The sequence below is a fragment of the Heliangelus exortis genome, chromosome 30 (assembly GCF_036169615.1).
Source record: "Heliangelus exortis chromosome 30, bHelExo1.hap1, whole genome shotgun sequence".
NCBI classification, from domain to species: domain Eukaryota; kingdom Metazoa; phylum Chordata; class Aves; order Apodiformes; family Trochilidae; genus Heliangelus; species Heliangelus exortis.
The window spans coordinates 4,105,195-4,121,843 of NC_092451.1; the positions used below are offsets into that span (position 1 = coordinate 4,105,195).

General features: G+C 45.2%; 2 protein-coding genes across 8 annotated transcripts in view; both read left to right on the forward strand.

Moving 5' to 3' along the window:
• The first annotated feature begins 579 nt into the window (after window positions 1-579).
• NFU1 (NFU1 iron-sulfur cluster scaffold) lies at window positions 580-10,652 on the forward strand. Of its 3 annotated transcripts, XM_071729070.1 has the most exons (9): window positions 580-693; window positions 2,750-2,856; window positions 3,500-3,635; window positions 4,403-4,469; window positions 5,168-5,282; window positions 6,378-6,441; window positions 8,701-8,875; window positions 9,602-9,682; window positions 10,509-10,652. In XM_071729070.1, exons 1-8 carry the CDS (start codon window positions 647-649, stop codon window positions 9,647-9,649), a joined length of 759 nt encoding a protein of 252 aa, XP_071585171.1. In that variant the 5' UTR covers window positions 580-646; the 3' UTR covers window positions 9,650-9,682; window positions 10,509-10,652. The 3 variants fall into 3 exon arrangements, with proteins under 3 accessions (XP_071585171.1, XP_071585170.1, XP_071585172.1); XM_071729069.1 differs by lacking the exon at window positions 10,509-10,652 and having other exon boundaries at window positions 9,602-9,826; XM_071729071.1 differs by lacking the exon at window positions 10,509-10,652 and having other exon boundaries at window positions 622-697; window positions 9,602-9,826.
• An 841-nt stretch (window positions 10,653-11,493) lies between these two features.
• Window positions 11,494-16,649, forward strand: part of GFPT1 (glutamine--fructose-6-phosphate transaminase 1) — a 41,163-nt gene continuing 36,007 nt past the window's right edge. For 4 of the 5 annotated variants that reach the window (XM_071729064.1, XM_071729066.1, XM_071729063.1 and 1 more), the window contains exon 1: window positions 14,761-14,907. In XM_071729064.1, the coding sequence (XP_071585165.1) occupies window positions 14,808-14,907 (100 nt within the window). In that variant the 5' untranslated portion in view covers window positions 14,761-14,807. Of the gene's footprint in view, window positions 11,614-12,339; window positions 12,488-14,760; window positions 14,908-16,649 lie in introns of those variants that run through there. The other variant, XM_071729067.1, reaches the window with a different exon arrangement.

Genomic DNA, 16,649 nt, shown 5'->3' on the forward strand with positions numbered 1-16,649 from the left:
CCTTCCCTTCTCCAGCCCTTTCCTTTCCCTTCCCCAGCCCTTTCCTTTCCCTTCCCTCCTCAGCCATTTCCCTTCCCTTCCCCAGCCCTTTCCTTTCCCTTCCCTCCTCAGCCATTTCCCTTCCCTTCTCCAGCCCTTTCCTTTCCCTTCCCTCCTCAGCCATTTCCCTTCCCTTCCCCAGCCCTTTCCTTTCCCTTCCCCAGCCCTTTCCTTTCCCTTCCCCAGCCCTTTCCTTTCCCTTCCCTCCTCAGCCATTTCCCTTCCCTTCCCTTCCCCAGCCCTTTCCTTTCCCTTCCCTCCTCAGCCATTTCCCTTCCCTTCTCCAGCCCTTTCCTTTCCCTTCCCTCCTCAGCCATTTCCCTTCCCTTCCCCAGCCCTTTCCTTTCCCTTCCCTCCTCAGCCATTTCCCTTCCCTTCCCCAGCCCTTTCCTTTCCCTTCCCTCCTCAGCCATTTCCCTTCCCTTCCCCAGCCCTTTCCTTTCCTTTCCCTCCTCAGCCATTTCCCTTCCCTTCTCCAGCCCTTTCCTTTCCCTCAGGGGACTGAAGGACGCGGCTCGCGCCGTTCCCGCCATTCCCGCGCGCTGCCGCCAGGGGTCGCGGCGCCTCCTGGCGCGGGGCGGGGCGGTGCTGGGCTGCGGGAGCCAAGATGGCGGCTGCGCGCTGGGTCGGGGCGGCTGCGGGGCTGTGCGCCCGGTAGGTGAGCGCGGGGCTCCCTCGGCTCCTGGCTGCCTCCTCCCGGAAGAGGGAGCCGGGCTTTGGAGCGGAGGGATCCCACCCTCCAGTCTTTTCCCCGTGGGGTGGTCGTATCGGTGCCGCGACGTTCAGGGCCGCGCCGAGCGCTTTTCGCTCTTCCCCGTCGCAGCAGGGTGGAGGAGGGGGGAAGTTATTTCCCCCTTCTTCTCGGTACTGAAAGGGTCTGTTCTTTCCCCCAACCCCATTACAACAGCGAGGTGTTAATTCCCTCTGACACACCGGGGATGAGGGCCTTCCCCTGAAGGAGCAGCCACCCCTGAGGCACTGCCCCTCACCCCTGAGGCACTGCTCCTCACCCCCCTGAGGCACTGCTCTCACCCGGTTCGAACAGCCGGGAGTCAGGGGAAGGAATTCCCTCCAGGTGTGCTCAGGGCCCTGCATCGGGGGATAATTCCTCCCGAGGTGTGCTAAGGAGCACGCAGTGAGGGGTGAATCCCCCCCACTTCGTACGCTGCAACAAGAGGTTGCACGGTATCTCCCGGGGCCAGGCTGTGAAGGAACTGACCCCCTGTGGTTGTGGTTGTGCAATAAAGGCAAAATTCGAAGGAGCACGTGGTGATGGGCAGACCTGGCCCTGTGCTTGGTGGAGTATAAAACGGGCTATAATCTTAATTGCCCAAAGGTAAAGGAGGAAAGCAGAACTTATTTCTAGATAGATTTTCCTCACATATCTCTGTACCTGTTTATCAAGACCGTAACAATAAGGAAATAGCATGAGTTAAGTTGGTGTCTCCTTCACTTGCAGCAGGGAGGTCAGTTTCAGGAGATCTTTTCTCCTCTCATCTTTGAGGAACCTGGGCCCAGGTGTAGTGCTTCTGTTCTGACTTACAGATCAGCCTCATCTTTTAGTAACAGCCCCTGCAGATGGAATTTATTTTTTTTACCTGCTTTCCCTGCTTTGTTCTTGATAAGGAGAAGAGAAAACGGGTTTTAATTAATCCTTTATATGTAATATTTATCTCTGCTATGGTGTGAGGTGGATTTTGGTTACATTTTCCTGTTTTTCACTTTGCTCTGGAATACCTGGCTACACTTGGCTGTGCACACTCTTACAGAAATCAGATGTGCCAGCAAGTGTTTACACATCAGAAAGTTAGGCCTACAGTTCCAATACTCCACCTTACTTTTTTCTCTTAATTTTTTTTTCTTGTTTTCCCTCTGCTCTCCTCCCTTGAGATTTCATCTGTGCAGATGACACCCCCCTATTTTGACTGTTAGTGTGAGTTACATGGCCAGTATGGAGCAGGACCTCCTTTTATCTGGTCTGGTTTAGTTCTGAAGCAGTACTTGTACAGGAATGGACTGAATTTCTTCATTCCCCAAAGGGAAGAAATGCAAAGAGGTATGAGGTACATGTAGCTGATAGAGTTTTGATCTCTTATCCAAATGTTGTCCTGGTGTTTCCTTATTGTGAGAGTTGTGTAAGAGTAGCTGTTGGATTTCCTTTTTAGCTGTCTTGTGTCTTCTAAGTGTCATAAAGAAGAGTCTTATGTTTGAGCAGTGAACCCACAAGGTAGAGGAGTGAATTTTGCCCTTGGTTTAGCCTCAGGTGCTTGGGGTCAGGTCAATCTCAGCTGTCTGTAATCTTTTGAAAATTAGGTATTTAGCCCAAACCAGAGTTCAGGTGCTCACAGCTGTCCAAAGGAAGACAAAGGGCTCCCTTAGGGTGAGACTGGTAAAAGTTCCCTACTGTTGTAGTTAAGTAAGGGGGGGATTTGCCTGTCTTTGATGAATGTGCAGGAGTCTGGATTAATTTTTTTGGTGGCTAAAGTAGGAGAGCTACATCTATTTTTTAATGAAATGAGAGAGAAGGAGCACTGAAAGGGGGAAAAATTAAGGGACATTTTTGTGATCTAGCCTGTGAGATTGCTATATACCTGAGGTTAAGGCAGGTGAGTGTCTTGCTGAGTTCTGGGGTTGATGTGAAATCCTTCTTTCTGTGGGATAGTGCACAGCTTGTGATTGGGAAATTGCTACTAAAATGCTTTTTCTCTAGGGTCTGTCGTACGATGTTAAAAGATCAGAATTTGACAGCTCCACAGTCTTTCCACCACCTTGCTCAAAAGAAACCAGTTCTTCCACCTGCAGTATGGCATAATGCAGGTAAATAGTAGTGAAAAATGCATTTATGACTGCATTGTGAGTTTCTGTGTCTTGTGGTAATAATGAAAATCTGCTCTTCTTTCTGAAATCAGTGTGATAACATTTCCTTGGTGGTTTTTACTGAAGTGCTAGTGCCATTTGGAGCTTGGGGAGAGGATGTAGATGGCTCATAATGTGCTTGATTGTACATGCTTTTTCTATGCTGGAAGAGGGAGTTGGCAGTATTTGAGGATCATAAATAAAAAACCTAAAACACAACAGAGAAATGAAGGTGGCATCTCTTGTCCTTCAGTAAAAAGTGAGGATGGTGCTGGCCATGTCGTTTGATGCTCTTGCAGTAGGATGCTTTTTATTTTGTAAATAAAAGTTAGGAGAAGAAGCCAAGACAAGGTTCCATTTGTCACGTTTCCTCATGTTTCTGTGATAATGTGCCTGTCTTTATCAGTCTTTGTGTCAGTCTGGAGGCTTTCAAGGCACCCTCTGCATTGTGTTTTTAAAGAGCCTTTGCTGCACCAGCTGCTGTTTGCTCTTGTGCAGTGATCACCCTGCTCTTGGCTGAATTATCAGGCTCCTTGACTTTCATTTAAGCTACTTAGGCTTGATTACATTATTTGTCTTCTTCTTGTTCTTTTTGAATTTCCAGTAAGAGGCATGTTTATTCAAACTCAGGACACACCAAATCCAAATAGTTTGAAGTTTATTCCAGGGAAGGAAGTGCTGGAGTCCAGGACCATGGAGTTTTCCACGCCAGCTGCAGCATTTTGCTCACCTTTAGCAAGGTATTATTAAACCCATCCCAATTTGTGTGTGGGACCAGTATGGGCTGTGTGTCCACAAGTGATGTTTTTAGGGCTGTATCACAGCAGAATGCATTGTGATCCAGTTTATACAGCTGGATTGAGGGGTATTTTATAAATGCATATTCTTGAGCAGTTGCTGTGTCTCCAGTGAGACCTCTGGCCCTGATGAGTCCAGAGCCTTTATTAAATCTTCAGATTTTTCATGTGCTGCACAAATGGCTGAAAATGTGAAGGTTGCTCATGAAGTCAGTTGGTGTGTTAGAGCTTTTTGGACTTGGCACTAATCCTCTTACTTGATGGCAGTAGAATTGTAGGCAGTTTTTAATGAGCTCAATTAATTTAAATAACTTGCTTTAGGGAACAATCCTTGTATGTGCACTGGTCCTGCATGAAACAATAGGTACCTGCTGGATTTGGTGCTGATCAAATGAATTTTTTTTTACACACAATATAATTTTGCCTCCAAAGAAGAATTAGAGAGAAACTTTCACACCACTTCTGGACAAGTCCTGTAATATATGTTCAGCTTTATGACATCAACTGCTTCAGAGCAGTATCTCCTGGCTCTTAGAAAGCTGTGGGTGCAGAAACTCCTGTGTTTCTCTTAATGGTCCTGGGTTTAGTGATTAGTTTTGTATAGAAATGCGTTCTACAGCTTCTCTTCTGTGACAGATGAAATGAATCTTCAGGAGTTTGCCTGAAGTGTACGTGTGCATCTTTGATTTTTGTTTTTGTCTTGCTAACAGGCAGTTATTCAAAATTGAAGGAGTTAAAAGTGTTTTCTTTGGACCAGATTTCATCACAATCACCAAGGTAAGCAGAACAAAGACTCAAGTGTACCAAAAGATGAGCTGAGGCTCAGCTGCCTGGCAGGTGGCCATGGAGAAGATCCTGGACTCCTGGACACACACAGTGGAAGTACCAGTGTTCACAAGCAGCAGAGAGGGAGCTGCTTTTCATATAAATGAAAACAACCCTCATCACAAATGTGTGGGGAAGAGGTTGGTTAGGCAAGTTGCATGTTTTTCCAAATGAGAATGGTCTCATGGCTGGGATGGAGGGTGTTGCAGGCTACGTTGTGTTTACACAAGGTGTGGAGCTGTGTCAGCAGAGATAAGGTGTTGTGTAGCAGCCAAGAAGTTCTGCTCTTGCTGTGTGAAGAGCACAGGGCAACTCAGTGCTTGATAATTTGGCTTGAAATTAAATGGAAGCAAATAATCTTGAGCCTCTGAAACAGTTTGGTAAAAATGTATGTCAAATAATGTATTTAGGACACTTTCACCTCTTCTCAGCTAATGTTTTAATAGCACTTGGGTTGCAACCAAGGAAACCTTTCTGTTGACTATTCTAAAGTGAGACTTAGTGAACTGTTTTAATGAAGCTGGACTTGACAAAACTATAAAATAAAATCCATGGAGCAAACATGAGAGGCCATTTCTGTGTAACTCACCATTATTAGGAAGCAGATATCCTGATTTTATTATTGTGTTTTTGTCTTCTCATTCTCACAGGAAAGTGAAGACCTGGATTGGAACTTACTGAAACCAGATATTTATGCCACTATAATGGATTTCTTTGCCTCAGGCTTACCTGTAGTTACTGATGAGGCACCTAGGACAGATACAGGTAAATCAAACTCTGCAGGAAGGGGCTGGTAAATTAGGTTTAGATTTTGTGACGTCCAGAAGAGCCTCCACCTGTTCCTCAGAAAAAGCAAGTGAGGGAATTTAAAGTGAAAACAGCTAAAGTTAACAGAGAAGAAAATGTGCAGAACGTGTGTGTTACAGCAGAAGCACCACTGTGTTGTGTACAGTAGAGTTATTAACATGGAGCCTTGAATATGAAGCTGTGGTAGGAGGAGAGCATCTCATAGCAGCTGTGCTCATGCTCTGTGTTTGGACAATGGGCACTGTTTTCTGGTCTGGTTTGTGTGTGTGAAATACTTCTGCAAATACTGAGTGTTTAGGAGGCTGGGGGGTGTTGCTGCATATAATTTTTGTATGGGCACCTGCAGAGGCTTTCATTTCCCTCCTTAAATCAAGAGTACCCAAGTGTTCCTGCCTTAATGATAGGTTTGTGCTCCTGAATGAGCAAAAAATGGAAGTCTGTTCCAAACTATAATAGAAAGTAATTGAGACTGACTTAGAGTTTAACTGCAGGACAGTATTTTGCCTTGGTTTTCTTATTTGTATGTTACCAACATAAATATTTTTTCCAGTGTTTTAAGGAAGACTATGACTTACTGAATTCCTCTCTTCTCTACTATGTCTCCCTTTAGTTTCAGTATTAATATAGGTGTAATTTTATTTGAAAAAATGTTTCTTAAAAACACTTCTTTGAGACTGACACTGAAATTAAAATTTCATCCAAAGCTGCTAAACCCAGACACATTCATGAAGGATTCTGCTGCATTTTTTTCTGTTGCTAAAACTTCCCTTCTAAAGGCCCTGCCTTAGTATTTGCATCCATACTGAGTGTTTGTTATTCCTTCCACTAAAAGATGGCACTACTGTTGTCTTTTCTTATTTGAAGTCTTGGATATAAATAGGGATTAATGCAAAAAAAGATACTGTAAATTAAGACTTCTGCTTTTTGGTTTCAGGCATCTCAGTGCTGTTTTTACACTTTTTTTACACCATTTTGCCATTGTGGATGCACAGTGTCAGTAATCCTAACAGAATTCCCTTCAGGTTCTGATTTGCACATTCTTCTTTTCCCAAGCTGCATCAGAAGATGATGATGAAGTTGTACTGATGATTAAAGAACTGCTGGACACAAGAATAAGGTAAACTCTGAACATCACTGCTAGATAGAATGAGTTAGTCTTGGGTTTTGGATTTATTTAGGGAACAGTACATTTCTCCTTGAGGATGTGTGATTTTGTGGTTCAGTGTATCTCAAATGAGGGTTTAAAGATTGAAACTGTCCAGAGGTGAGAATTCTGCTTCCTCTAATTGAAAAGTTTGTGACTAGCTTTCTTGTTCAAGCAGACTGTGTCCTTATTGAGTCCTTATTTAAAGTCTATAAAGAGTCCTTATTGCAGAGGGATTTTGGAACAGTGTATAACCTTACCCTCTGTGATTCCTTTAAACAGGTTCATTTTGTTTGACCAGGTTATTTTTAGATAGTCAAAACACTACAATATTTGCTTTTACAGTAACTGCTTTCCCTCTATTGTATTAATCTCTGTCTTAATTATACTTGTACTTCTCTTCCAAGTATTATGAAGTAGCTTATATTCTAAAGGAAAATTTATTAGTGGGCTTCCCTCACTGTGTGGGCTTCACTAAATTTTGTCCTTGCATTCTGTTGCAATTTTATTGATATTTTAACACAGCTTGAATTAAGAAATGGGTGGTAACTAATGAAGTCTCAAGAGTGGCTGTGGCTCATGCTGTTTACCTGAAGTATGTTTTCCTTCTCATTAATTGCCTTCCAAAGGGAAGCAAAAGGAATAAGCAACTTGACATTTTAGATGCAGGGAAAAATGCCCGGTGTGTTTCTCAAGCTGTGGTGTCTGATGGAGACATCTTTCCCAGGCCACAGATTTCAGGAACCAGAAACTCAGAATCATGGAATTCAATTTAATTTTCCCAGAAGTTGTGATGAACTTGGGCTTTTTAATTTAAATTTTTATATAGTTAAATACTGAATTTTAAAAGTGATATTTAAAAACATGATTCTGGTTATCTCACAACTGACACATGGTTCTGGTTAATTTTCCTGAAAGAAAGAGGGAGAAAAGCAAAAAATAAGATGGGACATTTTTCCCATGCTTATGTCTTAAGTGTTGAAATATGTAACCCAAATATGCTGTTTTATAAAAGCATGAGAGAAAGTGCCATTTGGCCCTGTTCTTGCTGGGTGTGTGGTTTTTTGAACTCTCTCTTGATATCCCAGTGGCTTTTTGTAATGGTCACAGAATTTTTACCCAAATTTCTGTTTTTCCCCATTATTTTTTTTCTTTCATTTCCTTCCCCCTGCAAGTCTTGGTGGACCAAGAAGCTGTTGATGAGAATATTTGGAGTAGTGTATCTTACTTCCTGTTGTAGCAGGATAGTTGACAGAGACTGGTACAGAGAGAGCATTTATTGTTTAGTTGATCAAGAATATGTCCAGAGAAATTGTCAGAAGGTGCCAGATGAAGAGAATATAGATCTGAAATGTTCTATACTGTGTGGAAAAGAGTTCATTTCAAATAAGAGAGAAGAAATTTTTATTGATGTTCTTTGGCTTTCTGGAATGGAGATAATGTGCTATGGTGAGTTGTCAATAAACGTGTCAGATTCATAGATTACTCTGCTAGGATTGTAGTTCTAAAAGAGTTATTTTGGAAATCAGTATAAAGAGCTTTTGTTAAGAGTAACTTGATGATTTTAGCTTGGTCTGGAAAAATGTTGCTATGGGGATACAAGTTACAATGTTGGGCATTTGCTTGCAAAAGGAGACCAGGCTGCAGAAATGCTCATAGTGCTGGGAGGTGACTTTCTCAGATTTGGTCTCTTCCCTGGTTAGTGGGATTAAGCTTTTATACAATTGGAGCTTTCTTCTGTCCTCTGTCAACTCTGGTGAACTGCACATTTATAGAAGCACTTGAGGACTTGTTATCACTGTCCCTAAGTGGGTAACAGATGCCCAGGTGGTAGGACACCCACCTCTGGTACCTGGCAGACAGGTGAGGCAATCATCATCATTTCCTGTGGAGAGAGAACCTCAGGCAAAGTGGAGTTTCCTCACAGGCTGAATCAAGCTCTGCTCTAAGGTGCTTGTCCTCACCTCAAGAATTTCAGTGATTTCTTCACAGCTGCTGCATTCATTGCAGAGCTGCCTTGCCTGATGTCCTACAGACAAACAGCAGCTCTCAAATGTGAGAGGGTTCAGTGGAGTTGTTAGAAATTTAAACCAGGTGCTTGTAGAGAGAGGGGACTGTAGGTACTGTATCCTGGCAGTTCTTTGTGTGTATTAAATTGAGCTTAGTCAAGATTTCTGGAAGGAAACACATTTCAGCTGTACTTGCTTTAAATGGAGTGTCATGTTCCACCAGGCCCACAGTGCAAGAAGATGGTGGTGATGTTATTTATAAAGGCTTTGAGGATGGGATTGTGCAGCTGAAGTTGCAGGGTTCGTGCACCAGCTGTCCCAGTTCCATCATCACCCTGAAGAATGGGATACAGAACATGCTCCAGTTCTACATCCCTGAAGTAGAAGGTGTGGAACAGGTGGGTTGCTGAGAGGTAATAGCTGCTTTCTTTTAAATGGCAAAGGAGATCTTTGTCCCTTTCCAGCATGGACAGGTTGGCAGTTCAAGCAAAAGTACAGGACATGTAGATGCAGTTTTTCTCAAGCCACGGTATCTTAGCAAAAGATCCAGGACTCTGCAAAGTCCTGCCTGACCCTGTGCACCAAAATACTCTGGGAAGTGCCTGGTGGAAAGCAGCTGTGCAGAAAAGGACCAGCTGGATGCACATGGAACCTGAGCCATCCCTGGGAAAGGTGGCTGATGGAAGCCAGGCTGGATGCAGGCAGTGTTGCCAGCAGGCTGTGGCTCTCTCCAGTGTGCTCATGTCCCTCTTCTACTGAGGAGCTGGATGCTCTGTGTCTGCCAGGGATTGTTGCCTTTGTGCTTTGATGACTTTGTGTGATAATAAGGGGCAAGCTCTTGGCAGGTTCTTTTGCTTTCTGATGAAAACTCTGATACATTATAGCAATTGTTCTAGAGGCCTTTGTAGTAACCTGACCAGCTCCTGTTATTTCAGCCACGTTTCCCCCTGGCATTTTTGATTGCAAGTTTTCCGTTTTCATGTGACCATTGTCGTTCAGCAGTGTGGAATAATTGCTGTTCTCCTTGGGTCCAGCAGGGATTCAGTGTAATAAATTCTCAATGCAATCCCACGTGCTTCAGAGTTTAAACTGTTTACCTAAGGCTCTGCTGGATCTGATTACAGGTTGTTGACGACGATGATGACGTGGAGAAAGAAGCAAACTCTACTTGAGCAAGCATCAAGCATAAGTACTTGCATCTTGCTGTACGTAAACTATCTGGGGGCTGAGTAACAACCAGATTTGCCTTTCTTTTCAGAAAAATAGTTGCAATCATATCCGTGGAAATGTATCATCAGCTGAAACAGTTTGTCCGCTAATTTATTAAATGCCCTGTGTTCAAAAAAGAATCCTTTTGCTCTACTTTGTATTATGTCTTAAAAAAACAATGGGCTTCAAGAACACTGATGAATCACTCCATTGTTCTTGTATACAAAAACATTCAAGACCAGATAGAAGAGAAGGTGGAAGACAAGTTTCTTGGCTGTTTCTTGTGCAATAGAAATATGAAATGTTTATTCCCCTAAAGCTTTTATGGGGATTGCAGGGCTATCTGCTCTTGCTCTATAATTGGGAAATTGAGGAACGTTGATTTTATCAAGTCTTGTTAAAAAGCTTTTGGTTTGTATAATTTTTTGAGTGAAAAACAATCCATAACTTCAGCTGTTCATTTTAGAGGATACATTATTGCCATCATTTGTGTGAAGTTACCTACTGGCTCACTACCACTGTGCAAATAATAGCAGCAAAAATAGGTGATTTTTTTGTTATAAAAATAATATCTTTTAAAATAGATGTTAGAAGCTGGTGATTCTTATCAGCTTTAGTAAGTAAAGAGACTAATTAGCTTATTTAGAAGCAAAATTGCTCAGCCAGCATTAGTGGTCTGTTTAAACTTGCAGATTATTTCTTGACATAACACTCCAGCATCAAGATAAATGTGCAGTGCTTAAGGGCATGAATTACAATTGTAGGATAGCAGAGAAAACAAAGCTGTTTACCTATGCCATATCCTGTTTGCTCCTTCTGCAGTGCCAGGGAGTGCAGTGTGTGTGTAACCTGGATGCCCTGGCTGAGAGAGGGAAGACGTGGCAGAGCAGGACACGTTCCAGTTTGAGAGACTTTAGGAAGAGAAATATTTACTGTCCTGCAGTTGAAATACGTGAATCAGGCTGTGTGAGTGCTTCTGTTTACTTGTGTGGGCAAGACCTAATTTCTTCCTGGTGCCTGGCTTTACCAGATGACTTTGCTGATGGAAATACTGTTTCTTCTTTGTGCTGCCACAGTCCAGCTGAGTTTGTGGTTCCAGCAGTACTCCCTGCCTGCAAGGGTTTGGGAGTCTGTTCCCCTCTAACACTCCTTGCCTCTGTAATTCCACTGGGTCCCTAGGGAGGATCAATGAAGTCAGTGGAGAATCTTTTCTATAGCATGCAAATCAGCATGTGCAGCCATAAACATGATAATACTTGTTAGAAATTTGAAAATACATATTTTAGCAAAGTATTTTGTCAGTTTTTATGGCGAGTAATAACCTACAGTCATTTAAATTACCCACACTTGATTTGGAAATTGATTTGAAATTACCATGTTTTCTTTACTCTGTTATGGAGTATGCAGTGCCTGGTCTTACAAGATACACTTGATGACAAAATTCCCCTGGAGGTAGGCTTAGACTATCCAAAAGAGAGCTTCTGCAGACATTATTGCCATGTTCTTTGTCAGCAAACCATAGAACGGCAAGTAATGTTTCTGGTTTCTCAAAAATAGAGCTTTTTAGGTCTGATTTGTCAATTTAGTGCACTACAGAAGCCAAAACTTAAACAGCAAAGTAGCCCTCGTGTGTTAAATAAAAGTTCTCTCTTAAAGATGTGGTCTGTATTCTTCAGTTAAGCAGCACTGATCTCTGCCAGGTACCCTAAAGATCCAGTTCTGCTGCCATCTCTACTTATTAAAAATAAGTAACCCTACAAATAACTCCAGTAACCCTAAAAATCCAGGGTCTGATTTGTACAAATAGGACCAAGTTAAGTCTGTGTCTGCTGAAGCTGAAGCATCTTGAGACTGAAGAGATTCCTTGTCCAGCATTGGATCCTGTGTGTCCTCAGGTTCCTTGAGCTCTCTCATGAAGAGGAAGGAGGTAATGCTCACATCCCATCCTCTGTTATCTGTTCTGTCCAGCTACAAACCAAGCTTTTCAGGGCAGTGGTTGCATTTCTGCAGCATAAAGCAAGGGGGCTGCTCTCCAGCTCTGGATAAATGAGATCAGAGGGAGGGGGTTAAGTGTCAATTCCCTCTTGGGGAACAAAACAAACCCCACATGTATTTGCAGGAGTAACAATGACCATGAACTCTTAATACTGTCACAGTCTCTACTCACCCAAAAAACCTTTGGCATTCAGGGACACTGAGGCAAATGGGAATTTGTTAGGTGTTTGGGTTGGGAGTTAATGAGGTGTCCAGCCTCCTCCAAGGCAGTGGGGTCTGTAAGAGGATGTTCTTGCACCTCTTTTTTAAAAGGGCTCTCCAGACAGGGGGCTGGGAAACTGCTGTACCTTAGGGCTCAGGTCAGCCAGGGGTTTTGACTGAAGTTTTTCTCTAAATTGCACTTAGTACATTTAAAATAGCAGTGACTGCTTGAAATTAATCTGCTCTTATTTTAAAGAAAAAAAAGTGCTTTGTTATTTTTGCTGGGGCACAGATAAGTGCACAATTACAGCCTGCCTGTCAGCCATTTTTGTTTTCATACATTTTAGAGAAAACAAAAATCTGTCCGTGGTGCCTAAGCACTGTTCTAGCACTCTTATTTTACAGGAAAAGTTCATTACAGCTAGCTAAACTCTTGTCATCTGGTAACTTTTCACAGGTGGAGATGTGCATTTTGTCAGGATGTGATCATTCCATGCTTCTAGGAGGAGTTATCCTGGTTGTCTGTGAGGCAGTCTGCTGATCAGCCCCACGTGTGGTGTGGAGAATCGACAGCCACAGCCTTCACGGAGGGGGGTTTGGAGCAGGTATTTAACATAGCAGAAGGAAATAGCTCATGCTACCTGATGTTAATATTCAAAATGCTCTAGATCAGGGATCACAAAATCTACTCTTTTCCAGGAAGTGATAGTGTGCAAGCTATTTAAAATTCAGGGTTGTAGCCAGAACTTCCGTTTCAAGTGAAGTATGTTGAGCTTAGAGAGGAAGGAAGTGAGTATTTTTTTTCCCCAACCATGAATGCTTTCTGTTAATTCTAAAAGGCTGAAGTGTAATAGACATTTCAGGGAAACTGTTTTCATATTTCTCTGGCAGCAAGTTCCACATGAACTACATATAGTAATGAAACCACATACTGTAGTTACAGCAAACCTCAAAATAAAACAATATTTTTATGGGGAAAAATTAAATACCCTCTTCAAGACAAAGAGCTAAATTTCTGTCTGTAAAACTGAGGAACTTGCACTAGAGTAGGACATGTAGATGGGTGAGTTAGCCTCATCCCATGCTTGAGGGATGCATCTACATCAAGTATGGTGTAGATTTAATTTGTTAAGTTTGGGATTTGATGTGCTGCTGACATGAACTCTGTATTTTGGGAGTGTTTGTAAGGTCTGCTCATGCTCCTTCAGATCTGAGGCATCCCGTGTTATAATTAGGAATTGTCTTCTGACAGTGCCACAGAGTATTTTAGGATTGTAGTGAATACTTTAATAAATTCCATCAAGTAAGAAGTTATGAGCTGGTACCTACAGCAGGGCAGCAAAGAAGCCCCCAGTATAGAAATAAAGCAGCAGATGAACCCAGTGGGCCTAATGGATCAGTAAGAAAGAGTCTGAACAGTGTCCAGAGCTGAGGAGAGCAGCATCTCTGTTTGTGTGGTTTTGGTGATCACTTTTTGATGGGTTAGTAGTTCTTTTCTCATTGGGGAAGTGAACTTCCACTGCCACCAGGCATTCAGCTTTTGAATTAAGGATGTGGGGATTAAAAAGGGAGTTTGAAGTCAGCTCCTGCTTCTTCACAACTGAGAGAGGGAAACAGAGCACCCAGCAGCTCGATGAGGGGGCTGCAAACTTTTAATGTTTGTTAGATTGGTGACCTTCCTGCTTCTGTTTGTGTTCAGCTGGGTTCTTCTGGCAGCAAGTTGAATATCTACCCCTGTCCTGTTGTTTATTTTCTTGCGTTTTTTAAAGTATATTTAATATTGTCGGTTGTTTTCTGGACTTTTCAAGGGAATCTTTCTTTGCTGACTTCAGTGTCAGGATAAAGTTTCTCATTAGATGAGGTTGCTGTCTTTTTGTAGCCTTAGACTTATTACTAAGTGTTTCAAGCAGTGTTTGATCATGGTAGTTACATGTAGACAGTGTAACTAAGCTGTCTGAACAAGTACATCGCTCCTCTCTCAACCTCTCCCAGACTGCTTTGAAGATCCATTTGAATGGTTTCTCTGTCTTCCTTTTGGATGGGTGTTGTCACAGAGCAGTTGGGAAATGAGAAGATAGGTCTGGAGCCCAAGTCTCCTGAGGGCCCTGGGGGTGCTGATCCTGGAGCAGAGGAGGCTGAGGGGAGACCTTGTGGCTCTCTGCAACCCCCTGAGAGGAGGTTGGAGCCAGGGGGGGTCGGGCTCTGCTCCCAAGGAACAAGGGATGGGCCAAGAGGAACTTTTGGCACAACTCAAGTGGTGCCAGGGGAGGTTTAGGTTGGAGCTGGGGAAGAATTTCTCCCTGGAAAGGGTTGTCAGGGCCTGGCCCAGGCTGCCCAGGGCAGGGCTGGAGTCCCCATCATCCCTGGGGGGGTTTCAGACCCTGGAGATGTGGGGATGAGGGACATGGGGTGTGGGGGCCTGGTTAGTGCTGGGATGGGCTGGAGGATCTCCCAGGGCTTTTCCAACCCATCCCATCCGTTCCTCGCTGGAGCTGGGAAGATCCCCACCCTGCTGTGGGGAACAGGACTGGCGGTGCCGTCTAATCCAGCACCTGAGTTTGGAGCCGGCTCAGAACGGATCCCTGCGGGCGAGGTTCGGGCTCCCAGCCGGTGCCGGTGCCGAGGCGGGGCTGCTCTCCCTCCGCACAGCCCTCGGGGCACCGCGAACCCTCCGCGGCTCTCGGGCTCCCGCGGAGGGGGTGCGGGGCTCCAACCCGGGGTTTGTTTCAGCCCCGGCCAAGGCTGCAAGAAGCGCCCTGTTCTCAGTTCCCTTCCGTGGGGGGTTGGGGACTGGGGTCAGCCCTCCACCCCCCCCCCCCCTCCCCCGGGGCTGTGCGGGGCCGCGGGCGGACGCGGATCCGGCTGCCACGTCCCGGGGGCCGGGCCGGGGGCGGAGCGGGATGCGGGGCCCAATGGCGGGGCGGGATGCGGGCCTGCGCCCTGAGCCCCTCCCGGGCCCCCCCCGCCGCGGCCGGCCCCGCCGCGCAGAGCCAGCGCGGCCGCGGACCGGAGCGCACCATGTGCGGTAAGGCCAGGGCTGGGCGGCCCGCGGGGATGCGGGGGGAGGGGGGGCTCGCAGCGCATCCCGCAGCGGGGAGGAGGAGGGGGGGTCCCGGGGGTCGGGTCCCTGCCTGAGCCTCTCCTCCCCGCCGGAGGGGCAGCGCTAGGCCGGCCGAGCACCCCCAGGAATAAGGGGGCGATCGCTTCGGCTTCGCCCTGGTTACAGTGACAAGGAGGGGGGAGCAATCTCCGTTATCTGAAAATGTCATCGTGTGGCCGGCGTTCCCCCGCGGGAGGAGGGCGTGGGGGACACGCGACGTATTAATAAAGGGCAGATTCACCCCAAATTCTGTGCAAGTGTGGCAGGAGCGTACAAAAGAGCAGCGCTGCCGGTCCGCCCGAGACGCGGCGGTACCGAAATCCCGGCGTTTCCGCGGTGCAGAAGCCTCCAGGGCTCTGGGTGGTGGTGGTGGTGGGTTTGGTGCTGAGGATGTGACACTCCCGGTCCCCGGCAGGTGGGTTTCGAGGCTGTGGTTGTCACAAGCAACCAAGTGACAGAGGAGCCGGAGCCCCAGCGAGCGTGGTTACCGCGTACGCTGTAGGAAAAAAGGGGATACAGGTTTCACCGGTAGCTCTTCCAAACGTGGCTCTGGGCATATCAGAATAACCACTCCCACTTCTAGGTGAAAAGTGTTTATCGCTGTTTTTTTCGCTGTTACAACTTCTGATACGGATACTCATGCACTGCCTCAAGTGTAGGTGCAGGTTGGGTGTAGGTTGTGAGGCAGACAGGTAAAAATTGTTCTGGAGGAGGCTCGGAGGTGTCCGTGCAGGGTTGTGCACCAGCTCTCCTCCCTCTGTTCCTTCCCTGGTGTCAAACTCATGGCTCAGGTCAGCTGGAGCACAACCCAGGGAGGTTTTTCTCCCCAGTTAAATGGGTGCTTTCCACTCCAGTTGCCCCTTGGACACAGGACATAACTTATCCTTTCTCTTCCTCTTTTTTTCTATCACATTAGCTTTCTGTTTTTCCATGGAATTTTATGCAACAGTGATCTGTTGGCTCCTTTTATTTGTCTTGCCACGTTTCCTTTGTGTCCAGTTCCCCCCCCCACACTCTATGTGCAAAATTAAAATGATGCTGTAAGCAAGACCGTGGAATTACACTTCATGTGCAAGCTGCCATTTCTTTAATTCTTTTTTGTGGGTTTGGACCAGCATCGACTTCAAACTGTGGAGGTCCAGATCCGTGGAGAGCTTCAAAGAAGCAATCAGAAATCCCTGGTTCAGCTTACGTGAAACACTATGTTAATTTGTGTTAACAGTGCAAAGTGGAGCAAAGCTAAGAATAGAAGGGATAATTATTATTATAAATAGCTGCTGCAAGAGTAGGGATGGTTTTGGTGCCTGGTGCTTGCCTTATTATGAGGTCCAGCCTTTGAAATGAGCAACATTAACATTCTGCTCTTTGCCTTTTTGACTGTGATAATACCTGGAAACATTGTGGGTGGTTACTTAGTTGCATCAAGATTTAGTGTGGTTTTCTCCTCTCTATAAGCAAAGTTCTTCTGCACTGAAACATTTTATGAAAACAGTAAGGAAAGCGTCAAGCATTATTGGCTGTGGTGTTGGGTCTTGTTCTGGGAGCCAGAGATGGAGGGAAAAATGGGCAAAAGAGAGCATTAACAGGGCACATTAATACAGAAAAATGAAGGCTTGAAAGTTGAGGAGCTCCTGGATGCTGGAAATGCGTGGCTGAAGGCAGCCAAG

Excerpts from the sequence above, each read along its gene's own strand:
- NFU1 (XM_071729070.1), top strand. The coding sequence starts at position 647 with ATGGCGGCTGCGCGCTGGGTCGGGGCGGCTGCGGGGCTGTGCGCCCG. Across the intron at positions 2,857-3,499 it reads TGCAGTATGGCATAATGCAG|TAAGAGGCATGTTTATTCAA; the intron begins GTAAATAGTAGT and ends TTGAATTTCCAG. Across the intron at positions 3,636-4,402 it reads TTTTGCTCACCTTTAGCAAG|GCAGTTATTCAAAATTGAAG; the intron begins GTATTATTAAAC and ends TCTTGCTAACAG.